The 25,883-nt window shown below is 43.2% G+C and overlaps 1 protein-coding gene across 6 annotated transcripts in view; it reads left to right on the top strand.

Moving 5' to 3' along the window:
* Positions 1 to 25,883, top strand: part of INVS (inversin) — a 145,403-nt gene that overhangs the window by 4,225 nt on the left and 115,295 nt on the right. For 5 of the 6 annotated variants that reach the window (XM_075921590.2, XM_075921589.2, XM_089776475.1 and 2 more), the window contains exon 3: positions 19,427 to 19,593. In XM_075921590.2, the coding sequence (XP_075777705.2) occupies positions 19,427 to 19,593 (167 nt within the window). Of the gene's footprint in view, positions 1 to 19,426; positions 19,594 to 25,883 lie in introns of those variants that run through there. The other variant, XM_075921591.2, reaches the window with a different exon arrangement.

Raw genomic sequence — 25,883 nt, 5'->3', positions numbered from 1 at the left:
TTGAACTGAATAGGTCCAAGATTTCCTATTCCCTCTCTGACCAAGGACCTAGAGTTTGCAGCTTGTCACTTTTTAAATCATTTTCTAAACTAATTCATTTAAATTTGGAAAAGTAATTGTTGTTGTGGGCTAAGAGCTAAATTCTCAAAGGTGAAGAATTATTTCAATTCCTGCTGAGACTGTGGGAGTTGCGTTTGCTCAGCACCTCTGAGAATAAAGCTCTCGGGCCTTAGTGTGTATAAGGACCTTTGAAATACCAAGGAATTTAGTTTGTATTTATCATGTTAACTATCAAAAGTGCAATGCACCTTTAATTGTAGTAGTAACACTTGTTTAGTTGAAGGCTGTAAAGAAATAACTCAATTTTTATTGAAAATATAAAATTTACTGGCTATATACATCTATTCATGCTCATTTTTCAAATTGTACCAATTCTCAAAACTCATTTTGCTGCCTTCAGACAGTGCTTATATTTGAGGTTTATCATGTCCATAAAAAGCATGAGAATTGGGCAGTTTCACCATCTTAACCAAAGCAAGTGTGTTAATGTACACAGATCTTAAATTATCTAAACAATGAAACTCTGTCTACAATGGGAAATTGAACCTTTTTAAACAAGTGGTTTTCCGAAATGGTTCCCCCAAACCCGTATTCTAAGTTGTCCCAAGAGCAAGGTCAGGTAAAGATGTCTTCATACAGTTTCAGAAAGCATGATTAAGTTTTGCTGGAGTCAGTAATAAATCATGTTAAGAAATTGTGTTCTTTCGGATTTACGTTGTCGCCTAATTTTTTATCTCTCCAGAGCTAAATAAGCAAACCATGCCCTCTTAACTAACTACAATGTTAATGATTAGAGCAAAAAGACAGGAAAATAATGGGTAAATTAAACTAGCACAGTGTGGATTCTATTTTCAGGCTACATTCCGATAACTCAAAACTACTTTTATAAATGGTTTGACTTTCAAGCATAGACTAAGTTTAAGGGAACCATCGCTATCCACTGTTTGAAAGTGAAGGTAATTAATGAGGCTGTGTAGATTTTTGGATTTTTTTACTTGGGAAAACAGGAGTTCAAAGTACACTGCAGAAGCTTATCTGCCATATATTTGTTCCCATTCGGAACCATTCAGAACACTAGATAAGCTACTGTTCAGAAGTACCTGCTTTTATCAAGTTCTCAGCAAGTAACCTGGAAAAGGTTTCTGAGGATTAGCCAAAACAAGACTGAACTTGTCAGATCACAGCTGGAGGATTCTCCTCATCTTGGGGTCTTCAAACTATTTGAAGGCTTCAATATCAGAGATATAGGTGAGAGGACTGTTCTGGGAGGGGGTGGGTGAGATTCTGTGGCCTTCAGTGTGCTGGGGGTCAGACTAAATGATCATATTGGTCTCTTCTGACCTTAAAGTCTATGAGATGACTGGATAGGCATCATTAAAAGTTGGCAGCAAGGAGTTATGCACCAGTATTGGTGAAACTATGCTCTTCTCAGTACTATAGAGCAATACCAAAATCATCTTGTCCTGTGTTCATTTGAAGAAACATGATACAAATATTTGCTGTATATAGCGGATATAGCTTGTTAGAAACCACACAAAATATTGATCAGGGCTGAAGACAAAGAATAGTAGTTCTTTCAAGGACTATTGTGTGACCCAGATAATGTTGCTCTGGATTCCTGGGAGGAAAAACTACAGGTTCTTTTGAGCTTCCAAAGTTGCCGCAATATTTGGCAAAGAGAAGATAAAAGCTCTTCTGCTTTTTTGTGCTTTAATAGGATATGACATAGACTTTGCATTTTCTGGCAAAGAAAAAAAATCCTACCACCATTGCCTGGCAAAACTGGAATGCCTGGCTTGGCATCACAACAGTATTTCTTGGCTTTTCATCAGGAACTACTGAAACCATTGGTAGATGTTTGAAGGAAATTGGGAAATCTGTAGTATGCTTATGTGACCACGCCCGTGCACTTGGCAGCATTAGTGAGGCAAGACAGTACTTGCCTTAATGTTCTAAGACTTTTGACAACCTTCCAGTTTTGCACCAACTTCTCATAAGAGCAGTATGACAGGCTGGGTAAAAGACAATTTCTTTCTATTAGGGATCCTTTTTTACTTTCTACATCTTTCTGTTTGTCCTCTGCTCTAAGGAGTGCATGTGAAGAACTCCAGTTCAGGGAATCAAGATATGCCTCAGACCCCAGTGGATGTTTAATCCCTTCCTTTCCTATCTTATTGAGGGATATATACATTCTACTATTATTAAATAAGGTATCTAAAGAAAAGATTATAGCTCTTTTGTACTGTATGATTCATATTGCCAAAGTGTTAAATTGTAAAATCCTTGTCATATGGTACCATTTCTTGTGTGTCTTGAACAGCACTCTATTTAGATATTTAAGTACTTCTGCAAAGAAAGACCCAGTTGTAAACTCAACATCCAAACTAGCAAAACGGAAGCTTCCATGGGAACTAAAACTTTTGTTTTTGCATTTAACAAATCAGCAAACAGCAATTCCTAGCTATACTAGTGTCTTACTCTCTCCACCAGCCTTCTCTGCCCCCAGTGGAGTTCTGGTTCCATAGATGCTGACTCCGTGGGTTCTCCAGCACTGGCTCACCCATGGAAGAAAATAGCAGGTGCTTAGCACACTCACAGTCAAGCTCCTCTATTCCCCACAGTGCCTTCCTTCCACTGGTGGGCCCGCCAATCAACCCTGCCTCCTCCCACCATCTCCTGCATGCTACAGAACTGCTGTGCCGTGGCATGCAGGAGGTGCTGGGCGGGAAGGGGAGACACGGGGAGAGTGCTGGAAGCAGCAGGGCAGAGGCTTGGAGGAAGGGGTGGAGTGAAGGCAGACCTGGGACAAAGGGGAGTGTTGAGTCCCGTCATATACTAGATGTACCAGTGACTCACTGATCTCAGCAGATTCTAAGTTACAACACATTATGGCTGTGCTACAAACACAGTTTATTTCCCAGATGAGAGTAAACAGCTCGCTAACTAGACCACTAAGTCTGGTCATGACAGACTTATACCTGAGCTCTGTTAGCTTATTATAGAAAATAACACATCACGAAAAATAACTTCCCACATTCCCATAGTCAGAAACTCTGAACATCTTTAGATTCCAGGCAGGATGATAGCGTCTATCACATATACATTTGATTGTCTGCTAGCCTCTTATCAGGCATACACTTTTGCCTGCTCTCTTCAGTCCCATTTTTACCTTCTTTTCTTGTTCAAGCAGCCTGCTTTTTCCTGGTCATCAAGCTTCTCTTGCTCTAGCTCTGCCTTCCCACTCTGACTCCTAACTTCCAACTCCATTGTGTCTCCTCCATAAGCAGACTCTTCTACTACAGCCTCCGCAGCTCTGGACTTCTCATCATCCCTGTTACCTCTTCGGGATCATCGGGGGGATCTATATGTTTGGTTTTCTGCCTGCCCTGTTGGAGAAAAAGGGCCCACTTCTGCACCCCTCCTCTTGGTTTGGAGCAGGAGGCATATACTGCCTCGTAGAGCATAAAAAGTGGGGTTCTGCAGGGGTCTGTTCTGGAACCAGTTCTGTTCTGTATCTTCATCGACAATTTAGATATTGGCATAGAAAGCAAGCTTATTAAGTTTGCAGATGATACCAAGCTGGGAGGGTTTGCAACTGGTCTGATAGGGTCAAAATTCAAAATGATCTGGACAAACTGGAGAAATGGTCTGAGGTTAAAAGGATGAAGTTTAATAAGGACAAATGCAAAGTACTCTACTTAGGAAGGAACAGTCTGTTTCACACATACAGAATGGGAAGCAGCAGTCTAGGAAGGAGTACTGCAGAAAGGAATCTAGAGGTCATAGTGGACCACAAGCTAAATATGAGTCAACAGTGTGATGCTATTGCAAAAAAAGCAAACATGATTTGGAGATGCATTAACAGGTATGTTGTGAGCAAGACACGAGAAGTCATTCTTCCGCTTTACTCTGTGCTGATTAGGCCTCAGTTGGAGTATTGTTTCCAGTTCTGGACACCACATTTCAAGAAATATGAAGAAATTGGAAAAGGTCCAGAGAAGAGCAACACAAATGATTAAAGGTCTAGAAGACATGATCTATGAGGCAAGGCTGAAGGAATTGGGCTAGTTTAGTTTGGAAAAGAGAAGACTGAGAGAGGACATGATAGCGGTTTTCAGGTATCTAAAAGGGTATCAGAGGCAGGAGTGGGGGAAATTGTTCTCCTTGACATCTGATGATAGGAGAAGAAGCAATGGGCTTAAACTGCAGCAATGAAGGTTTAGGTTGGACATTAAGAAAAACTTCCTAACTATCAAGGAATAAATTGGAATAAATTGCCTAGGGAGGTTGTGAAATCTCCATCACTGGAGATATTTAAGAGCATGTTAGACAGACATCTATCAGGGATGATATAGACTGTGCTTGGTCCTGCCATGAGGGCAGGGGACTGGACTTAATGATCTCTCGAAGTCCCTTCCAGTTCTAGTGCTGTAGGATTCTGTAGCATATGTATGCTGCATGGCCACTAGCTCACTGTGCACAGCGCTCTTCTTAACTGCTCCTTGATGAGAATCACATGTTTCTTTGTTCAGTCTGCCTTTGCTGCTGCTTTGTTCTTTTTATAATGTTCTGTTTCCTTTACACAGAAAAATCAAAAAACCAGAAAAAATAACAAACTGTAAGCTTGGACTTTTGAATCCATTAGTGGTAGGCAACCTGCAGCACAAGGACTGTGTGCAGCTCATTAGGGTACTCTGAGTGGCCCATGAGACATTTTGTTTACTGTTGCCCATGTGCACAGTTACCAAATTCTGTTCACTTAATTTTTTTCCTACTGGTATTACTAAAATAACATGCGTGTAAAACAAGGCATGTGAAGTGAGGTGCATGCTGATTACATACACATGAACTGTGAGAGCCGTGTGTTCCCTCTGCATCCACTCAAAGCATGCTACGATTCAGTTTGCACACACCACAAATTCTAGATATGCAAGTGCTGTGAGCAAAACTACCTTGTCCTAGGAGGCTGCTTGGTTACAACAGTCTTGTGGCCCACTGAGATGAAGGGGCACTCATGTGGCCCGCTCACTAGCCTAGGTTAGTCTTTGCTGCGTTAGGGTCTGTTAAACAAGTGTGTGGAGTGTGAACCTCAGTTTGCTGCTGTTGGGACTCACCGCCTACAATGATTACACCATTCATGTCTTGGGAATCACCTACATGTGTGAGGAGTTCTGTCAGCACAGACTCCTTGAGTTCCTTTATGCTGTGCAGTAATGGTTCAAGTCCGTAATACCAGTAGCCTACTCACAAGAATAAAATTTCACCAAGGCTTCTACCAGAGTTTTTACTCTGCAGGATGACACCAACAGCGCTTCCAGTCCCAAGTCTCCTGAAATCCTTCCTCCCTCAGCTCTTTACGATCAGATACTTAGACCATTTCCCTCTGGTTCATCGCCCCCAAAATCTCCTAGGTATCAGTTCACTTTACATGCTTCACAGGTTGCTCAACAGAGACTAACTTGGGATAAAAGCAAGCAAAAAGGTTTTTTTTAATAGAAAAGCCATAGATTGAAAGATGAAATGTTGAGGGAAAGCAAACATTTACACATTATACAGAAAATAAAGGTACAACTTCAGGTTTTATATTTTCATATTAGATAAATGCCTTCTTTTAATACCGGCTACCTATTTCCTTTGAACAGTTTACTGACATATCCCGGGCTGACGGGAGATCTAGCATTCACAGATGGCTTCCTGTCCTGCCTAGAGATTCTTTCAGTTTCTGGATGACAAACCTCAGTTCCAAGCCTGTTTTTACAAGTCCTTTTACTTTTCTGGGTTTTTTTTTCTCTCCTTCCATAGTGATTCATGTATTGAGAGGGAAATTCTAGCCAGGATGTCTCAGGCCATATCTGCACTTCCAGTTTAAATGGACCTAAGTTAAGTTCCAACAGCTGGCACAGTTTATTACCTCACTTATGTGTGCGCACACTTGGCTCCTACTCCAGGATGTCTTGCATTGATATAGATTGTAGTGCATGGGTAGAGAAGGTAAATTAAGGGCGTGTGTGGCTCTGGGCCAGAACACATGGGGACTGCTCCCCACCTCTTCTGCCTGGAGCCTCCCCCTACCCTCCCACTTGGTGTTCCTGCCAGGGCGCGGAGTCAGGACAGGGCGGGGGGTTCCCTTGTTCCCCAGCAGGAGCACCGAGCAAGCAGAGCAGTGCAAGCCCCTGCGCCCTGATCCCGCCTCCTGGCAGAAGACCCCTAATTGGCCAGGCCCCTGGGCATGGGCAGTGTTGGTCCACTAGCTAATCCAAAACTGTCCAGACCCAATGTGCAACTTCCCTGTACTGGATGGTGGATGTTTTAGGAAGTATTTTGCAATGTTTGATGGGGCTGAAATGAGTCACACAGGGATGATTAGGAGCATAGATCAACTTCATATGATCCCCTCTTGATCCTATAATATTTTATTCCTTCTTTTCAAAATCCACACAGACCTGCACATCCCTGTTTGCTAACTACTTGGACTAGGGATGTAGTAGTGTAGTCAGTTAACTGATAAGCAAAAGCTTATAGGTTAATCCTATAGACTACATGCATTCTTCTCCCCCCGCTAGTAAATTTTTTAGCAGGCTGGCTAGCAGCCAGGCTCATGCCAGGTCTGGGACCTACCCCCACTGTGATTCTCCATTTAAACTGTATTAGGAACCAGGCGGGCAGGCAGCCTGGCTCATTTTCAGTTCACGCCGGGTCCGAGATCTCAGGCCCTTCCTGCCCCAGACAGAGGCTGCTGCCGCCCCATGCTGCTGCCTCTGTATCAGAGAAAGCAGCGCAGGGCAACAGGAAGCTGGTTTTTCAAACTGGCTCCCCTCACAGATCAGCTTCTGCCAGGTACCCCGCGCTGCTGCCTCTGATACTGAGGCAGCAGCGCAGAGTGTCAGGGGGTTCCTCAGGAGTGGGGCCAGATTGCACTGGATGCCGGCCCCACTCTGGGGAACTAGAGAATAATTAAGTAACCAATAAAAATTCACGAGATTAATTGACTATTCAGTTAAATGATATATAACATCCCTGACTTGGACCCTGCACAGTCCAGCATTATTGTCTTGACTGTTGTAAGCACAAGCTGCATGATTTTCCAGTATTTGTAGAGCCACCAGAGGAGCTGCAAGAAACATGATGATTTCTTTGAAGCTAGATTGCAGTGGGATATATAAAAAAAGTTAAGGTGGTTGTTGGTGTTCACAGAGCAGTTGGATATAGTAGATTGCTGGTTCTAGGCCCAAGAATCAACCACTGACTGGGGGGATCGTATTATTGTGAAGTTTGGGGATGCGAAGCAGTGGCTGCAGAACTTCGGATGCACAAGGCCACATTTTTGGATCTGTGTGCTAAACTTGCCTCAGCTCTTCAGAGCAGAGACACCAAAATGAGAGATGCACTGATATTTGAAAAGCCAATGGCAAGTGTACTGTGGAAACTGGCAATGCTAGATCATTACTGGTTTGTCAGGCATCCTTGTGGCTTCAGGAAATCCACCACAGTAGCTATTGTCATGCTATGCAGAACATAGTGGATGATTTTGCAGAAGTGGGACTCCTGAACTGTAATGTGGCTCTAGATGGCACGCATATCCCTACTTTATCACCAGCCCAATTTGCCACAGAGTATCTTCAGAATGGACTCCTTTTCTATGGTAATGCAAGCACTGGTGGATCACCTGAGATGCTTTACCAACATCAGTGTGGGCTGGTGTCAGTTAAGATGGATGCCACATGCATCTTTAAGAACACAGGACTGTTCAGAAGGCTACAAATAGGGACTTTGTTTTCTGATGACAGAGAACCATTGGGAATGTTAAAATGACAGTAGTGATCTTGGGGCGGGGATCCAACCTACCCCTTGCTCTAACAGCTCATGAAGCTGTACATCAACAGCACAAAGGAGCATTTTAATTGTAGACTCAGAAGATGCAGAATGACAGTTGAATGTATCTTTGGTCATTGGAAGGGTCGCTGGTGTTGTGTACTTAAAACATTGGACTTCAGTAAGAAAAATATCCCAATGGTTACAGCTGCCTGCTGTGTCCTGCATAATATCTGTGAAGCAAAGGACAAAAAGTTTATGTTGGTATGGAAGGTGGAGGTGAAGTGGCTGGCTGCTCAATTTGAACAGCCAGATATAAAGCCTATTAAAAAGAGCTCATTGCAGAGCTGTATGGTTCAGGAGGGAGGCATTGAACAAATATTTTAACAGTGAGCTAAAGTAGTGTGTGATGTTAAGGTGTGCTCTTTGTGGGTCTTACAATTTTGTAGACCAGTATGAATCTTGTAGTGGTTGTTATATATGTGGAAATAAACATTGTCAGTGTGCCTGTTAATTTAGTCTGTGAATGATGTATACTGTGACTAAGTGAAGTAACAGGAAATAGGTGCATGTCAGTTCTGCTCAGCACCAGTCAGAACATATTGTGAATAAAGATGAACTTTGTAACCTAAACCAGGTGATTAAACATGATTTAAAATGAATAAATCGGGATCAGAATTTATAAGGAGTAAGAATGATCTTTTTCATTTTGAGTACAAATACACCAACTGTAGCTTTCACAGGTAAGTGTATGTGAAGTAGTGACTGTTTTTAATGCCCCCCTCTCAGATGGAGTGGTAAGAGGAGTGATCCCTGATGCCAGATGAAATGTTGTGTGATGGTGTAGGGAGAGCCCAATGTTGAGCTCTTTATGGGCTGTAGATGGAGGTGAGCACAGACTTGTTGAACCTTCAGGTCTATCAGAGTCTGTAGCATCCCTGCTCTCTGAGAAGTATGAGCAGTTCCTGCTCTACATACCTGTTCTTTTGCTAACCTTTCTTCTGTCCACTCTGGCCTTTTCCGTGCTGTCTGCAAGGGTCATACTCCAGGCCCTGTGCTCATTCTCTGATACAGCACTGGCTTGCAGGATGTCCTGTGACATGTCATTGTGAGCCCCCTTCTTTCTCCTCCTTACATGAGTCAGTCATTCCACAGGTATGCAGGAGATCTTGAAGCTACAATGGCAGCAGCTGCAGATACAACACACCAAGGTATTATTGTCAGTGTATTCACAACATAAATTGAAACTTAAGATACTGAACTCAGTCTCTTTCTCCCTGACATTTGAAAGTAGTACATTGACGCTTCTGGTTGGGATTCATAGAGCATGGCACCAGCCAATAGTAGCATGGTTCTCAAGGAAGACTTCGAAAATGAGGGGGAAATAATTCACTGGCATGATTAGTTATATAGTGCAAGGGGCCTGAATAGTGGCCCTGTTTTTCACAGGCAGCAGTGATTTTAAGTGATACCTCACTTCTGAAGGTAACAGAAGCTGGTGTCTCGATACTGCGTGGGGCCTGAATGCACAGTGGTGCCTGCTGAGGTAATTTCTGAGGGCATGGAAAAATGTCTTACCATGGCAGAAGAAATAAGACAATCGTTCCCCAAAAGAGAAGATTGCAGAGTACCGCCACGAAAGTTTCATTTGAGACTTCTATGAAAGATTGACCAGACAACCCGGTGCATGTAAACAGACTGCTCTGTGAGGCCCTTTCTACCTAACTCTAGAGGGAAATCGAAAACAGATAGTAACTCTACCTCCCTTGGTTGTTCCACAGCCTCTTCTGCAATTACTTAAAAAAGTGTAAATCAAGAGATTTATTTTGGGGGTTGCATCTGTGTAATTTCAAAACTAACAGCATACTTACCAGAGGTTCTTTCAGCTGCATCAAGTTCGCCCATGCTTGACTGACAAGATTGGCTGGACTACCGAAGAGTTAAAAAATATGTACTGGCTCACTGCACAGCTGAATCATATACTCCTCCTTCTTGCTGTTTACAACAGGGGCCTGTGAGTCTCACTCATCAGAAGTGTGGATTGGGGTGCTTTGAAATGGTTGTGGAATCTCTGCTGAGGTTGGCTTTCAGCTCTTTGTAAAAGCAGCAGGTCTGTGGCTCAGCACCTGATTGATTGTTGACCTTCCTGGTCTTCTGGTATGCCTACCACAGTGCCTTGGCTTTCACGTGAAACTGCTGCTGGTTTCTAGACCTGTGTCTCCTGAGCAGTTTGCTTGTAGATGTCCATGTTTCTCAAAGTCTTGATAAGAGCTGTGCTTAGGGATGTGAACAACTAGTTGACTATCCAATATGCAAATGTGTATCAGATAGTCGACAGGCTAGTTGACTAGTTGCTCCCCCCCTCCCTTGCTGCCTCTATCAGAAAGAGGCAGCAAGGGAAGAGAGGGAGGAGGAGTGGGTGCTTTGAAGCAGCAGCACCTGGTGGAGCCCGGGGCCAGATCTCCAGGCTCCATGCAGTGCTGACACTTTGAAATGCCGAGTGCAGCCCAGGTTCAGCTGGGGACTGTCCTGTTGACCCCGGGCTCTGTTTAGTCCAGCCCATTTTGATACTCTATGGGGAGCACAGGGACAGTGGGGGGTTGCTTGAGTCTTCCACTGACCATGTGCTCCCCCACAGCATTTTTGCCTTTGATATGTAACAACAGCCCTGGGGCTCTTGCCACACTTCAGAGGTGGAAGTGCCCTTATGGACTAATCAAATAGTCGATGCAAATTGCATTGACTATTCAATTAGCCAGTTAATCAAAATGTTATATCCCCAGCTGTGCTTGCACAACCTCTTCTTCCTACAGGTTCAGGAGTTCCAATACCTACTGGGTACTCCAGGTAACCAGTATGGATAGCTGAGCAGTTACAAGCAGTAATGGAGAGCTGGTGGGTGTGCTCACCCAACCAGGAAAAGGAATTTCAAAAATGTGTGGGCCTTTAAAGGGGATGAAGAGCTTCCTGTCTATCTGGCCTCTGGGCAGCAGAATTCACAGTGGTGACCAAAGTGGTCGGTAAAGGGCATTGTGGGTCAACACTTGGAATAGCAGTTCACATAAGAACACAGTATCTATACCATCACTGTGTCAACCTAATTGTATCAAATGTGAGTCTGTGTCACTCAGTGTGGTTGTGTTACTATATCAGCGTAGACACTTCTGGTTCCAGTCCTGCTGTAGAGGCGATAGTTTGGTGGCCTTTAGTTGCAAAGGACCTAAAGAGTCTAAGACCTGAGGTTTATTGACCCTAAAAGGAGGTATAACAATTGCATTCCACTTGATCCCTTCACTTCCATATGTGGAAGAGTGGTTTGAATTTTTTTTCCATGACACATTTTAGATTCTTAGTTATGATATCAAATATGTGCTTCATTATTTGGTTCATTGAATGCACTGTGGCTCAGCTAATATTGTGAGAACTGTGACTGTGGAATTTCCTGAGAGTTTAAAAACTATTGGTGTTATCCTGGCTCCATTAAGTCAGCAGGGCTAGGATTTCATTTGTAGTACAATATTAATTAGCATACATAACACAATATCAAAATACACTTTTTTCTTTCTCAAAATAACTTTTTTAAGTAAAGAAGTTTGTGAGACTAACCCATGTGGTGGCTTTATATAAATATTAGGGATGTCAATATGAATCCGACTACACGATTAACCAATAAGCCTAGACTTATCAGTTAACCCTGTTAATTACACACATTCTCCCCCCCCCCCCTTGCTGCTTCTGTATCAGAGGCAGCTAGGGCAGAGAGGCAGTGTCTGTGGGCATGAACACTGGATCTGCCTGCCCTCTCCCCCCACGCTGTTGCCTTTGATAGGCAGCAGCGAGGAGGGTGAGGGGGCAGGCTGGAGCCAATATGCACAGGGAGCCAGCTTTTAAGCAGGTAGCAGTTTTATCCAGTTAGCAGCATAAAAAAAGACTCATCACAAAAGATTTTCTTTCCTTCTCTCTCCCTTCTTCACCCTCATTTCAAAACAACTTTTAGTCATGTTTGGTTTTTAAAAATTGTCATTTGAAACAAATATTAAAATAAATATGTATTTAGCATTTTATTGCACTATAGGGTGACAGAAGCAGTTGTGTTATTCTCTTAAGGCTTGATCCATAAGAACATAAGAAGCTGTGGGATTCTTAATGATGATTTGAAACCTATAACCCTCTGTTCTTTGGTCAAGCCTTAACCAGGAAGACCGGGGCTATATAAAGCATGCTAGTAAGCAATTGGGGAGCTTAGCTAACAGGAAGTGTCATGAGGGAGTTTGGGGTGGAATTTGAAGGGGGCTAGATAACATTCTTCATGTCTTCTTTAAACTGAACTAAATCCAAACTATCTGATTTAAGTAAAAACCTTATCATTATTCTAATTATCTGTAGGAGATAATGCAGGCAGAAGCCCAGCAGCAGAATGGGGGGCTATCCTGTTTATTGCACCCAATGTAGCATGTATGCACATCATCTCCATGGATAGGTGAACATATGCAATGCAAGGAGCTCCTGGCCCTCAGAGACCAGTATGGACTTTGGAGGCCAGGGGGTCTGAATTGGGGGAGCTAAGGGAGACAGAGAGGTACATAGATGAGGTTTTCTGGGACACCAAAGAACTGTTCCACCTCCGGTCAGACAGCCCCTCTGCTGTTGAGGAGGGTGAAAGGCTCAGGGAAGAAGAATATTCAGCTGGAGCAGAGGGAAATAATCCCATAGTTGGGACCCTCCTTCTAGGTGATGGTGTAATATCCTCCCACACTGAGGATACATCTTTGGGGGAGGGAACTTCAGTCATTAGGAAAAAGCAGGTGTTAGTAATGGGGCCTTCGATCATTAGAAACATAGACAGCTGGGTTTGTGGTAACCAGGAGAACTGTATGGTGCCTTGCCTGCCTGGTGCAAAACTTGCAGATCTCTTGAAACATCTACATAGACTTATGTGTAGTGCTGGGCAGTAGCCGGTGGCCATGGTACATGAAGATACCAATGACATAAGGAAGGATAGGAGAGATGTCCTGGAGGCCAAATTTAAGCTGCTAGGAAAGAGATTGAAATCAAGGACCTCAATGGTAGTGTTCTCTGAGATGCTTCCTTTTCCACATGGAGGGCCAGGTAGGTAGGCAGAACTGCAAGGTTTCAATTTGTGGATGAGACGATGGTGTAGGGAGGAGGGGTTTAGATTAATTTATTAGGAACTGGGGAAACTTTTGGGATGGAGGAGCCTATACAGGAAGGATGGGCTCCACCTAAACCAAAATGGAAGTACAGTAGACTTCCGATAATCCGGCACCCTTGGGACCCAGGTGGTGCCGGATTATCAGAAATGCCGGACTATCAGGAGGTACTCTGGCAGGGGCGGGTCTCGTCGGAGGGGAAGCGGGGGAGGGGGCGGGGGTGTGCCAAACCCTCCCTCCTGCTGCAGGGAGGCAGAGCCTGCGAGCAGCGGAAGGGGAGAGGCGGCGACAGGCAGGCAGCCGCATTCAGGACATTCTGATCAGTTACACTCACTCCTGCTGGACCCACAGCCGACACGCAGTTAATGAACCTTTCCTCTCTACTGCTTGGAGGAGGGGGGGCAGGGGAAGGTAGGGGTCGGTGGGAGAGGGGGAGTATAGAGGGGAGGCAGCTGCAGATAGAGGGGAGGCAGCAGCAGGCCAGGGGCTGCCCCCGCAACAGACTGTTATCTGGGGGCAACTAGAGGCGGGAGCCAGCCTGCAGAGCCCTAACCTACACCCAACAAGCGTACAGACATGGATCCTCTTATCCCAGGAGTAGCTGCCCTCCACAGTGTACTGTCCCAGCCCCTCAGGAGGAGCCTGTGGCCAGGGACCACTGCCAGAGCCCCTGGGAGGAGTCCCTACCAGAGCAGTGCCACCATTGCAGCCACAGGAAGCCCTGGTAAGCCCTCCCAGCCCTCTGTCCTGAGACACCTCCTACCTCTCTTGACTTCTCCACCCTCACCCTTTCCTCCTAAGCCCTCCCACATTTCCTAATCCTCTGCCCTAAACCACCCACCTCCTGCCTCTCCTTACTTCTGAACCCTCACTCCAGCATTCATTTTCTTTCTTTTTAAAAAAATACAATAATAGAAATAAAGCAGGTACATTTTTTCATTTTCATGTCAAGTATTCTTTCATTGTGACGTCGAGTATCATGGTTGCAATCCTCTGTCCTCTCCATGGAAGTACTGAATACTCTGGAGGATCTTCCATTTTAAGGGCCTAAACTAGATGGCCCCTACACTTGCTCAGAGATTTTAAGGCAACTTTGTGATCCCCAGGAATATACACCTGTGACAAAGATTAAATACTGTGTGTGTGTGGATAGCTCAGTTGCTTCTCCCAGTCCACTGCAGGATGTAAGCTACTACTTGAGTAGTTGACTACGTGATAGGCTTAGGGCTAGGCTTATTGGGTAGATGAGTCACTATTCTACTACTCACCCCCCCACCCCTGCTCTATCTCAGAGGCAGCAAGAGTTGGGGGGAGCAATCAGCACCATCTCCAGGTGAGGAAGAAGGGGAGGCAGAGTCACCATGGTCCCAGAGCTGATGTGAGTTGGAATTGCTCAGTTCCGGCTCGTGCCGCCCTTGAGAGCTAGCCCTGATGTAGCCCTGCAGTTTACATTTAATAAGAGCCAGGCTGCCTGCGCACCCAGCTCCTACTACATTTAAACTGCAGGGCTGCAGCAGGAGTAGCAAGTGTCCCCCTATATTGACTAATCGAGTAGTCAATGGAAATTCCATAGACAGTCCATTCGTTAATTAACCACTGCTTAATATCCCTAGTCCACTGCCAAATCTCAAGAAAGATGTTCAGATTCCTTAAACGGGCTATTCTCTAGTAAGTGATTTCCTCTAAGCAGCTGTTTTGACTTATTCGTTGAGTGCTGCAAATCATCCCCTTTCCTGGATCCTTTGATGCAACTCCTTTATAAAGACTGAATCTCTAATTTCCTGCTTTCTGGGAGCTCATCATCTCAGAGAGATGAATTCAAGAGATAGTTTCAATGGCTACATCTAGAATGCCGCTTTTTATTGGAAAAGATACCAAATTGTGCACCTTTTTCCGATTGTTTTTTTCAGAAGAGGCTTTTCTGAAATTTGGCCCGTCTACACTGGGTCAAATTTTGGAAGAACCTCCTTTTTCGGAAGAGCCCTTCTTCCTTGTGCAATGAGGAAGACAGGGCTTCCGAAAGAGCACATCTGCTCTTCTGCAAAAAATGTCGGGGTCCTTCACTAGGAACTCTTTGCGGTCAGAGAGGCAGTGGTGGGCTGGCAGCATTTGCTGCTCTGAGAGGTGCATTGATAAGCCCTTCTGTTCTTGGTTTCCAAGCAGTGCACTTGTGCCCTTGGAGGTCAGCACAGAGCAAGGCTCCCTTCTGTCCAGGCAAGTGCAGATTCCCTTTGTGCTGCTCCAGTCCTTGGCATCACAACTGCTGGTATGGCCTCAAGGATATTGGCCAGTGCCCTGGTTTCTGTGGAACCTTTGCGGATTTACATAGCAGTCCCAGGTTCTTAGGTCAGTCTCAAGGATATCTGAGAGACCCTTGGCATCTAACCCCCAAAATAGGCACAAATCCCTGGGGAAGAAGCCCCTGATGCACTTCTTGGTGGTACCACAGGATCAGGGAATGAAAACTACGGTACTGGTTGTGACGGACACCCCCCCGCCATGCTTTATGAAATGGACTTATGGACACAAATATGCATAATTCAGAGATGCTTTGGACAAATTGCCTCATGTATCCTATCAATCTTCATGTCATAATTCGCTGGGTTGCATATCTTATTTTGGTGTATGTATCATTCTTATGAGTAAAGTTAGATATATGGAATATGGAATGCTTTATGTTTTTAAATGTGCAAATGAAAACCATAAACGGTGTTACCTTCAATGTCTAGATGACCAATTATAAACACACTCTTTTGTCCTTTAAGTCTGGTTGGCCTTAGGAAGTCACATGACCACCCCAGCTGGTAGGGGTGGACCAAGTAATTGTTCATGGAAAGGTGGTATTTATAAAACAAAAGGAGGCTAGGAGTTTCTTTGTCTTTAGTTATCCTCCTGGGTGTGCCAGTCCAGCTAAAGACCCCGGGGAAAAGGAGACTTCCCTGGTTTTGAAGTCTTATCTGGAAAAAGAACCATTTTAGATTGGGTTTATAATAAGTTTGTACTGAGGTTTTAGTGTTAAAATGAGCTAAGCATTTTTGGTTGTTTTACATTTGTAATCAGCTTTGCTTTGCCTGTTTTCACTTACTGCCTCTTAAATCTTACTACTGGTACTTAATAAAATCACTTTTATTTACTCTCAAGCCCATTGTAAATAATTGTTACTTGGGGGAGTAATCAGTGTGCACATCCTCCTTTCATTGTTAAAGGGGGCTTACCTAAATAATTCATTTGGGGTTCTGCTTCACATTTGGGGAGTGGTATCCCAGGAAGCTGGGTCCAAAACTACATTTTCCGTGGACCTGAAGAATTTCAGTGTCTGTGCTGCTTCTGGTGGGGAGGAGGCAGTGATCTTAGCTCTGTTCCTTAGCTGGGGTGGACCTTGGAGTTGGCTCAGCAGGACAGGGTGGGTAATCAGAAGGCCCAGAGAGCAAGAAGGCAAGTGTCAGTGGCTTTGTCAGCACCCTGGGAAGCACCCCTAAAGAATCTTCTGTGGCCTCGTCCCGTCACATTGGCTTCCTCTTCATCTTCTCTCTTCCAGTTCCATAGAATATAATATGAAGGCGCACTAGGAGTTCCTAAAGCAAGTATTGGGTACAAGTGGAGGAGCTAGAAGAGCCGGCAGATGCCCTCTTCAGTGCACTCAGCGCTTCTGCCCTGGAATGTATTGCCCTACCTTTACACAAAGAGGTCTTAAAGAATACCAGTGTCCCCTGGGAGACTCCTTCCTCCCTGACCCCCATTTCTAAGGGGGCTGAGAGAAAATACCTTGTGCCTACAAAGATCCACAAGTACATCTACTCCCACTTGTCTCACAAATCCTTTATGGTAGAAGCTGTCAATCACAGACATAGGCAGCCAGGGGTGATGCTGAAAAATAAAGACTCATAACGATTAGATTTGTTTGGTTGTAAAGTTTATTCATCAGCTATCCTACAGTTGTGGGTGGCTAATCACAAGGCCTTCCTTGTCCGCTACAAACTTAACATATGGCATACTATGGACTGGAAGGCTTGCTTCCTGAATCCATGAGGAAGGAGCTCAGAGCGCTCCTTGGGGAAGGGTTGCTACCAGGCTTGCCATCCAGGCAGCTCCTAATGTGACAGATGATACGTAATGCATAATGGTATGGATCATATCCATGCATTTGGCATTCTGGCTTTTCTTCTCTGGGCTGTCTGAGCAGGCCTGGACAAAATATGGCCTCGGATCCAACCTGCCAAGCCACCAGATCCAGCCCACGGAGGCAGTGGGGAGCTTCAAGCAGGCTCCCCTGCTTGCCCCACAGCGCCGCATGTAGCTCAGAAACATGGCTGCGGGGTGCTTTCTCTTTGAGTGTGGAGGGGAGGAGGGAAGATTCAGACGCTGCTCCCACCCCCAGCACAATCCCATTATGTCCCATTTATGACAGACACTGGCCAGTGGGAGCTGCCTGTTTGAATAACAGGCAGCCATGAAGCACAACCCTCTTGTTCAGTTACTCACTCAAGCACATGGCCAAGCAGGCAGAAACATTTTAAGTTCTGCAAGCCTTTAGCTCTGTAGGCAGGCAGGCACGCTGGTTTGGCTGCTGGCTGGTAAGTCTCCTGTGAGAACCTGCCTCTGGAGCCTCAGCCCCTCCCTTTACTAAACCTCTGCCCCATACTCCTGTCCCGCTACGCCACATGCATCCATATCCCCTCCCAGATCTGGCACTCCAATCTCCTGCCTGAGATCACAATCCCCTCCTACTCTAGGTCACATCCCAAAACCTTGCACCCTAGTTCCCTGACTTAGGTCACAGTTACCTCCTTTGCCCAAATTCCCTTCCAGACCCCATTCTCCCTCCTGCACCCCAATTTCTTATCCCCAAACTCTGTTCTGCACCCAACCTCCATCCCAGACCCCACAACTCCTCCATTAATACCATGGAAAAGTGTGGCCCTCGACCACTTTCCAAAATCTTGGGAGTGGCCCCCCCATCAAAAATTATTGCCCACCGCTGCTGTGGAGGCTCAGCAATCTTTGTAAGACCTTCTGTTTGATGGATATGCCCTGTGTGCGGAAATAGACACAAAAACGCATGGGCTTAAGGAGGTTCACATTAGTTGTATGTTACTGGCCCAGCCCGTAATCAACTCTTCCGCAACTCACTATAGCCTCGGGATTCTCTCCCCTCCGTGCCCCTCCCTCCCCACTCTGGCTAAGAGGTTATATATGGTGACATAACCAGCCTGCACCCTCAACCTAGTGAGGTTTAATTCTTAAAGTGCAAGTTCCTGGAGTCATGTGATTGTATTGGAATCTTTTATTTTTTTACAAAAAGCTGTTTCTGGCTTTTGTGATTGCAGAGAGCATGAAAACGTGCATCTTCAAGTCTCAAAAAACAGAAGATGAAAATAAACAAACATTTATTCTTTTATAGAAATATATTATGGTTGTAAAGTGAATTTTTTTGGGACTTTTTTGGAAGCCGGGAAAATTTGTATTTTTTGAATGTTTGGTATTGGCAGTTCCAAGATGTTGCAGAGAGGGAATGACTAATATGTATCATGGGCTACTTGTATTCTGCCAGGCAGCTGCACAAATGATAAGGGGGAGGAAGCAATCCCTTGCATGACCATATTAACTTTCAGTGGCTTGTGGCTGTGGGCACCGGGGGAGTTATGAAATGGAATAATATCAGGATAGTATTCCTTAGGTGTTTATTTTTATATTAAATAGGATTTTTTTTTAGCCTGCTCCCAAATGTTCTATTTCTAATGTTGCAGATTTTAATAATGACGATACAAAACGACATTGTAGAAGTTAGTTGTCAGGTGGGAACTCAATTTAGACAGCTCAGTAAGGGATACTTGGGCATTTGATACACAGGAAGGTGGGAGCTGATTTCTGTTTTTGACACCCAGGAAGCAGTTAAGGCTTTCAGCACCGTGGGGATGCATCTTCATGCCCACCCTATGGTGGGTGGGAAAGGAACTGATCTGAATTTTTTAGAAGGGCTTGAACTCCAGTTTCCCATCTCAACAACTCTTGGCAGCAACCAGATGACTTTCTGATCTTGTACCAATATTTGCATTCAAAAGAGATAGTTAAGCATATTAACTGATTATTTCACCACTCCTCATTTTAGCATGAGCCAATAACACTGATGTTAAAATGGTTTCATTAAATATTTCTTTCTACTGTAAAAAAAAATTTAGGGACTGTTTTGTTTTTACAGTGTCTGTCACAATTTTGAGTACCTCTTTTAACTATTAAAACACCTAGTATTGAGTCAGTAATTTACAATTAAAGTTTGCTTTGTCTAGGAAGATTCTATGCTTTCTAAAATGCATAGTAACATTTTACATTTAATTAAGCTTTAGTGATCCAGAATGTAATAATTGTCTGTTGTATAATTATAGGAAATCCTGAGCTGAAAGATAAAGACGACCAGTTTGGAAGGACTCCACTCATGTACTGTGTGTTGGCTGACAGGTTAGATTGTGCTGAGGCCTTGTTGAAAGCAGGAGCAGGTATTAATAAAGCTGACCATAGCCAGAGAACTGCTCTTCACCTTGCTGCACAAAAGGTAATTAAATAAAAATGTTTTAATACTGAATGCTTTAAAGTACCTACTGCCATTAAGTTTAAGAAAATCTTAAATAACTAAATAAATTGTGCCTAGTATTTTAAAGGATTCTTCCGTTCTACAGGACATCAACTATATATTTAATATATTTTTTGTGTCCATATGTGTCTGTCAGTCTGTGAGTCCTTTTGTTCAAGAACTCCTCCTAAACAGTGGTTCCTCAAAGCCTCCCTGATACTGGTGTCCACGCTATGGGGTCCTCTGACAGCATGAGTGTCTGGCTATTCAAACTGTGTGCCCAAGCGCTGTGCCGCAGTGTTCCACCCACGGGAAAACTTCACCCTTACTCTCTCAGGGTATGTCTACACTACCCTCCTATTTCGAAGTAGGAGGGTAATGTAGGCATTCCGCACTTGCAAATGAAGCCCGGGATTTGAATTTCCCGGGCTTCATTTGCATAAGCCGGGCGCCGCCATTTTTAAATCCCGGCTAGTTCGAACCCCGTGCCGCGCGGCTACACGCGGCACGGAGTAGCTAGTTCGGATTAGGCTTCCTATTCCAAACTAGCTGTACTCCTCGTGGAAGTTCTGTAGCCACTGCTCTTCACCCCACACCTGATGACAATGTGATCCCACCACTCAGAGCTGATTTCCCTATTCCTAAAGTGACGATCCACTTTGCCTACCGGGTCTGTCACAGCCCAATGCAATAACAATGCATTGTTCTCCAGTTCTGAATCTGAATCTGACAGATCATCACTCTCCACTATTAAGTAAGTAGCTATACTGCAATGCATGTTATCTTCTGCACACTGCTCATGACAGATGCCAGAAGTTAGGGAGACATATTTTTGGAATGAGGAGTACAGCTAGTTCGGATTAGGAAGCCTAATCCGAACTAGCTACTCCGTGCTGCGTGTAGCCGCGCGGCACGGGGTTCGAACTAGCCGGGATTTAAAAATGGCGGCGCCCGGCTTATGCAAATGAAGCCCAGGAAATTCAAATCCTGGGCTTCATTTGCAAGTGCGGTATGCCTACATTACCCTCCTACTTCGAAATAGGAGGGTAGTATAGACATACCCTCACACATTACGTAAGCAACAGCATGTGGCCACCACCTTGGGGATATGATCTCCTCCAAAAGGTCCTGCCTGCCATAGAGACACCTCCATCTCCCTTTCAATCTGCGAAAAGCATGTTGAACAACTCTTTACCAAAACTTCCATAAGTGGCTCTTCTTCCCAGAATATTATGAATTCAGGCTTATTGAGTAGAGGCTCAGTTGCCACAGTATGTGCTGGGAATACACAGGTTCAAATTTAGTTGTCAATAATAGTAGTATAATTTTATAAGAATGAGTTAAATGAAGGAGTTTTGAAAGAAAATCAGACTTGTAGGTCAAGTTCAGTTCACTGTACTCATAGCAGGACCATGCACCATCTAGATGATCCTTAACAGGTGTTTAAAATAAAATCTGTTGGGGAATATGTGGAATCTGGATAAGAGTAAATGGTATAATTATATTGATGAAAGGGTGAAGATTTCTCCAAATGTCTGTCATTCTTGTACTGTATTTTAGATCTGCCAAAATATCTTGGCACTGTTGGAAGAACCAACTAAGTTTCCCAGATGAATTCTTGTCTTTGTCCAATTAATTTGCAATTAAAATCTCTCTTATACTGCAATATTCTCCAGAAAAAGAGAATAATCATATTTATTCATTTTGCCATTACAGCATAGCAAAAACATAACTGTTTTAGAATTAAGAGTCTACTTTCACACTCATGCCCTTTTCTGTATTCTCTGTCTCTGGAAGAAGGGGTAGATAGGAAAAGAAAGATAGCAGTTTTACTAATTTTTGTTGCTCACCTTAGCGTTCTAATGGTGAGCATATCTGTCCTTGGCATTAAGAGTTAGTCTTTATACAGCATTAGTATTTGCACTTCTATAGAAATTCTAATACTTGATTTGTTTTTAATATTTTCCAGTATTTCTCAATTTATTTATATAAAATATTTAATACAACAAAAGTATACATGTTTGAAATCAAGACTCAACTAATTTTTTGAGGTAAAGAAATTAAAGTGTGACTTCCTGCTGTAATTTGTGTAAGCAGACTAAAAAAACACTTTATTTAAAATGCTCACATAAGGTATTTACACATCCTTTATAAGGTTTTTGCAAATGTAGTTCGCAGATGAATACATGTCAAATTGATGATGCCATTTCTTGGTTAGGAAATCTGAAAACCGTACCACCTGCTTTGTGCTCAGTTTTCAAAGGCTCAGCGTCAAATGATCATGTTTCAAAATTAAGGATTTCATAAAACAAAAACTGTTGGCATATAAATCTAGTTAACTTATTCTCAATTTAACTTAAAACATATTTTTATAAGAATTAATAAGAATTAAAATACTCTTTAATCGTCAGTTTTCTCCATGCCTGACACTTTCTTTTAGCAGCTTTCAGTTTTTTTCATTATTTATATTAAAAGCATGTAAGACAACATAATACTGAGCTTAGTTAATTCACTGGGAAATGTCAGATTGATGGGAAACAAGAGTATAGGGTAACAAATGCTGATTAACTAAAGAGTTAAGAAAGGCTCTTCATCTCTTGAGTGTATTAGTACAGGAAGGTATGCTACTACAGGTTGAACCTCTTTAATCCGGTACTCTCTGGTCTGGCAACATCCATTGTCCAGCATGATTTTAGCTAGCCAGATATCCACTTATGGGAGGTGCCAAGATATGTTTATTTCTTTATGGAGGTGTGTCTCTTGTAGTTATTTTAATGAGCTATTATAATTTGGGATTATCTTTTTTATTAATATTTTCTCTGTCATCGTCCTGATGGGTACCTGACTGGTGATCTGCTCTGTCAGTGATGATAAACTTTGGGCTGCAAACGTGTGTGCGTATGATTCCCTGTCTAATGCATTCACCATGTACAATTAGTCAACACGACAGACTCTGAAAGATCCCCCAGAGACCACAAATCAGATAAGGATTGAAAGCACCCAGCTAGGTTTATTGCCAACCAAAGTACAGTAATAGTTGTCAGTGAACAGACTCACCACTGAACCACTATACATATGTACACCGAGAGAATGGACTAACACCTAAATTAATACTATGGATTCAGCATTGCTCCCCATGGTCAGCCGCGACCACCCTTTTTTTTAAACTTTTTTTTCATTCCGAATCAGAAATGCTGTTTTGCTTCTTATCTTTGACCTGTTTTACATTTTAACCTAAGAAACATTAAAATATTGTATTACAAAACTGCAGCTTCATTAGATAAGGGCATCACCTTAAACCTGATAATCCAGGTGTGGGGGGGACATGAGATTCAGAACACTGATTGGAATCTTATAAATGCCCAAAACGTGCCTTTGGGGAATGCTACCTTTTGCAGTAAAGTTTTTTCAAAGACTGGCTGCTGCAGTTTCTGCCTTGGCCCCAGCAGCTCCATGGCCCCAGAGCTTTTTCGCAGGAGCTGAAAACTGCAATGATCCATGATATAGATTTAATGCATCAACAACTGGATACAATATAGGATTCTCTCACTAAAACTGAAGAAGTGCTATTATTGGCTCTGTGAAATTATTTGAAAATCGGGTAACAAACTGGGAGAAATATGCATAAGAATTGGAAGATATTGTAACTGGTGTAAACTTATGAAAATGAGAAACCTGTCCATGAAGCTGGACAAATTAGGAAACAGACAAAACTGACACTGGTTTTCAGTTCTGAAGAAGTAGCAAAAGTTGATTGATGTTTTCTTCATTCCGGATTGTTGGATTGCTTAGAAAGCTCAGCTGGGGAAGGATTGAGGTAAAACCCATGAATCAGAGGGAAACGTTTAGAGGAACAGGTAGGATTTTAATGCCCCATCGTTTTTGAGAAAAGCACATGTAACAGGATTTCTAAAACAGTTTAGCTAGATCTGACCTTAATCTTGCATCTTCTAAAATCAGTTTGAAGCTTCACCATTGGCATCATGAGGAGGAGAATTAGACCAGTTGTCTTCCCAATTCTCCATTCAGTTGTGCATTGGTTGCAGTTTGCATGATGGAATGGGTGTAGTGACAGTACTCAGAGATCTAGCACAAAGGGATATGTCCTAAAATGATCATTAAGGTTATAATAATTCGTTTACACTTTTCCTCTGAAGATTTCAGAGTGCTTTACAAAGCTGGAGTTAGTTACAGTGCAGTATTGTTACCACCAGTGCTTTTTTTGTGGCGGTACTGTGTGGTAAGCAGTACCAGCACCTCCAGATGCAGTACCGGCACCTCCAGTCAGAGCTCAGCAACTTTTCCCTTGGAGTACCATCACCTTTTATTTTATTTTTTTTTTACAAAAAAAAAAAAAAAAAAAGCACTGGGTATCGCCATATAGGAGATGTAGAAACAGGGGACACATGGGATTGTGACTAGTCCTGTGGTGCACAATGACCCAAGAGCAGAGTTGAAGATAAGAACTCAGGCATGTTTTCTGATTCATAGTTCTCTTCAATATTACAAATTCTCCTTCCTCTAGGAAGAGTAGGTTACTGCATGGACAAGTAGGATGGCTTGATAGCTTATACATAAAGCAGTAATTATAATGTCTGGAGCAGGATCAAAGAATGGGAGGAATGGCAGTAAAGGAAAGAGATTACTTGTCATAGGTTCTGTAGAATCGTTTAGTTTCTTGTGCATTTTGAGACCTGCTACTTCCGCACGTTCTACCTCCTTCTTACTCCTTTGACCCCAAAACTTGTCCAGAATGATGGGCAAAAAATAGCAAGAAAACAGCACATCATTTTTCTGCCAATGATCTACATAAAGAGAGCATAGGCCCCGCACAAACAGGTATACTCTGTTGAAATATCATTTCTTGAAAACTGTATCGTAGCATTTTGCTGAAATATCATTAGAAATGCTGATTGATCAGGGTTTTACTTCTGTTTGGGAAATATGCATTATGAGCATGGTTTCAAACTGACTTTGAGTGAATCAGAAACAAATCTAGTTGGCCAAACTTTCCCTATTCTTGAAGAATTTTTACATTTCCCAGGTGTTCCACTAAGACTTAATAAGCCAGCATTTGACTATCAGGAAGAACTATCTTTCCCCTATAATCCTTTATGATGGCTTAATATTTCTAAAGGGAGTAAGCTGAAATTTAGTATTCAGGATAAACAAGGAAATGGGTTTTTTGTGTGTATATGTGCGTGCATGCAAATAATGGTTTAAATATGGAAATCTGTGTTTTGGTTCTAAAGTTTCAAGTGGAGAATGGAAATAGCTACTTGGTTACAGATTTCTTTTCTCTCTTTTGGTTTTTTTTCTCTTCTTTTCTCTCTCTTTTTTCTTTGTTTTGGGTTGGGGTAGGGTGGGTTTTTTTGTTTGTTTTTTTGGCTAAGACTATAATATAATGATAGAAAATGTTTGAATATCTTTAGTTGTAAAATGCAGTAAGCCCTTCAGTCATTTAAAAAATCTTTCAAAATAACAATAGAACTTTGAAAAATGACTACTGAGCATGTTCAATAAATAGAGGAAAAATTATGAAAAATTAAATTGGGGTATGTCAACACTACCACCCTAGTTCGAACTAGGGTGGCTAATGTAGGCAACCGGAATTGCAAATGAAGCCCGGGATTTGAATTTCCCGGGCTTCATTTGCATATTGCCGGGCGCCGCCATTTTTAAATATCCCCTAGTTCGGACTCTGTGCCCGCGGCTACACGCAGCACAAACTAGGTAGTTCGGATTAGGCTTCCTATTCCGAACTACCAGTACACCTTATTCCAAAAAGGCAGTTTTTTATCTCCTCTGAAAGCAGCATAGCTCCCCCTAGCACCAAGATAGACCTTAGTTTCATTGCTGACTCAGGTACCTATGTGAAGCCCACTATTGCTTTTTTCAGTCATCTGGGCTTTCGGAAATTTCCCGTGTAGTAGCTGATTTGGCCTAACACTTTTTATCTCCTTAGATCTGGTAGAAGCAGTTTGTAAATTACGAATTGAATCAGGCTGCCTGAGTTTCAGGTTTGAAGTTTTAACTAGAGCAGGGGTGGGCAATAATTTTTGCCTGGGGGCCACTTCAAAATTTTTGAAGTAGTCCCAGGCCACCTTGGAAGGGGTGGGGCCTAAATGGGAATGTGCAGGCTTCCCCAACCCCAGATCATGATTAGTCCTTTGCCCCCCGCCCCCCCAATTAAGGCTTGGGGACAGAGGAGCCTTCTCTGCTCTGCCCCCGCCCTGCGAGCAGCGCGTGGCACTTTGAAGCACTGTGCGCTG

Source organism: Pelodiscus sinensis, chromosome 2 (genome assembly GCF_052426305.1).
Source record: "Pelodiscus sinensis isolate ZL-2025 chromosome 2, ASM5242630v1, whole genome shotgun sequence".
Taxonomy (NCBI): Eukaryota; Metazoa; Chordata; order Testudines; family Trionychidae; genus Pelodiscus; species Pelodiscus sinensis.
Note: the sequence above shows the minus strand (reverse complement) of the source record. Positions and strands in the feature narration are given on the sequence as shown.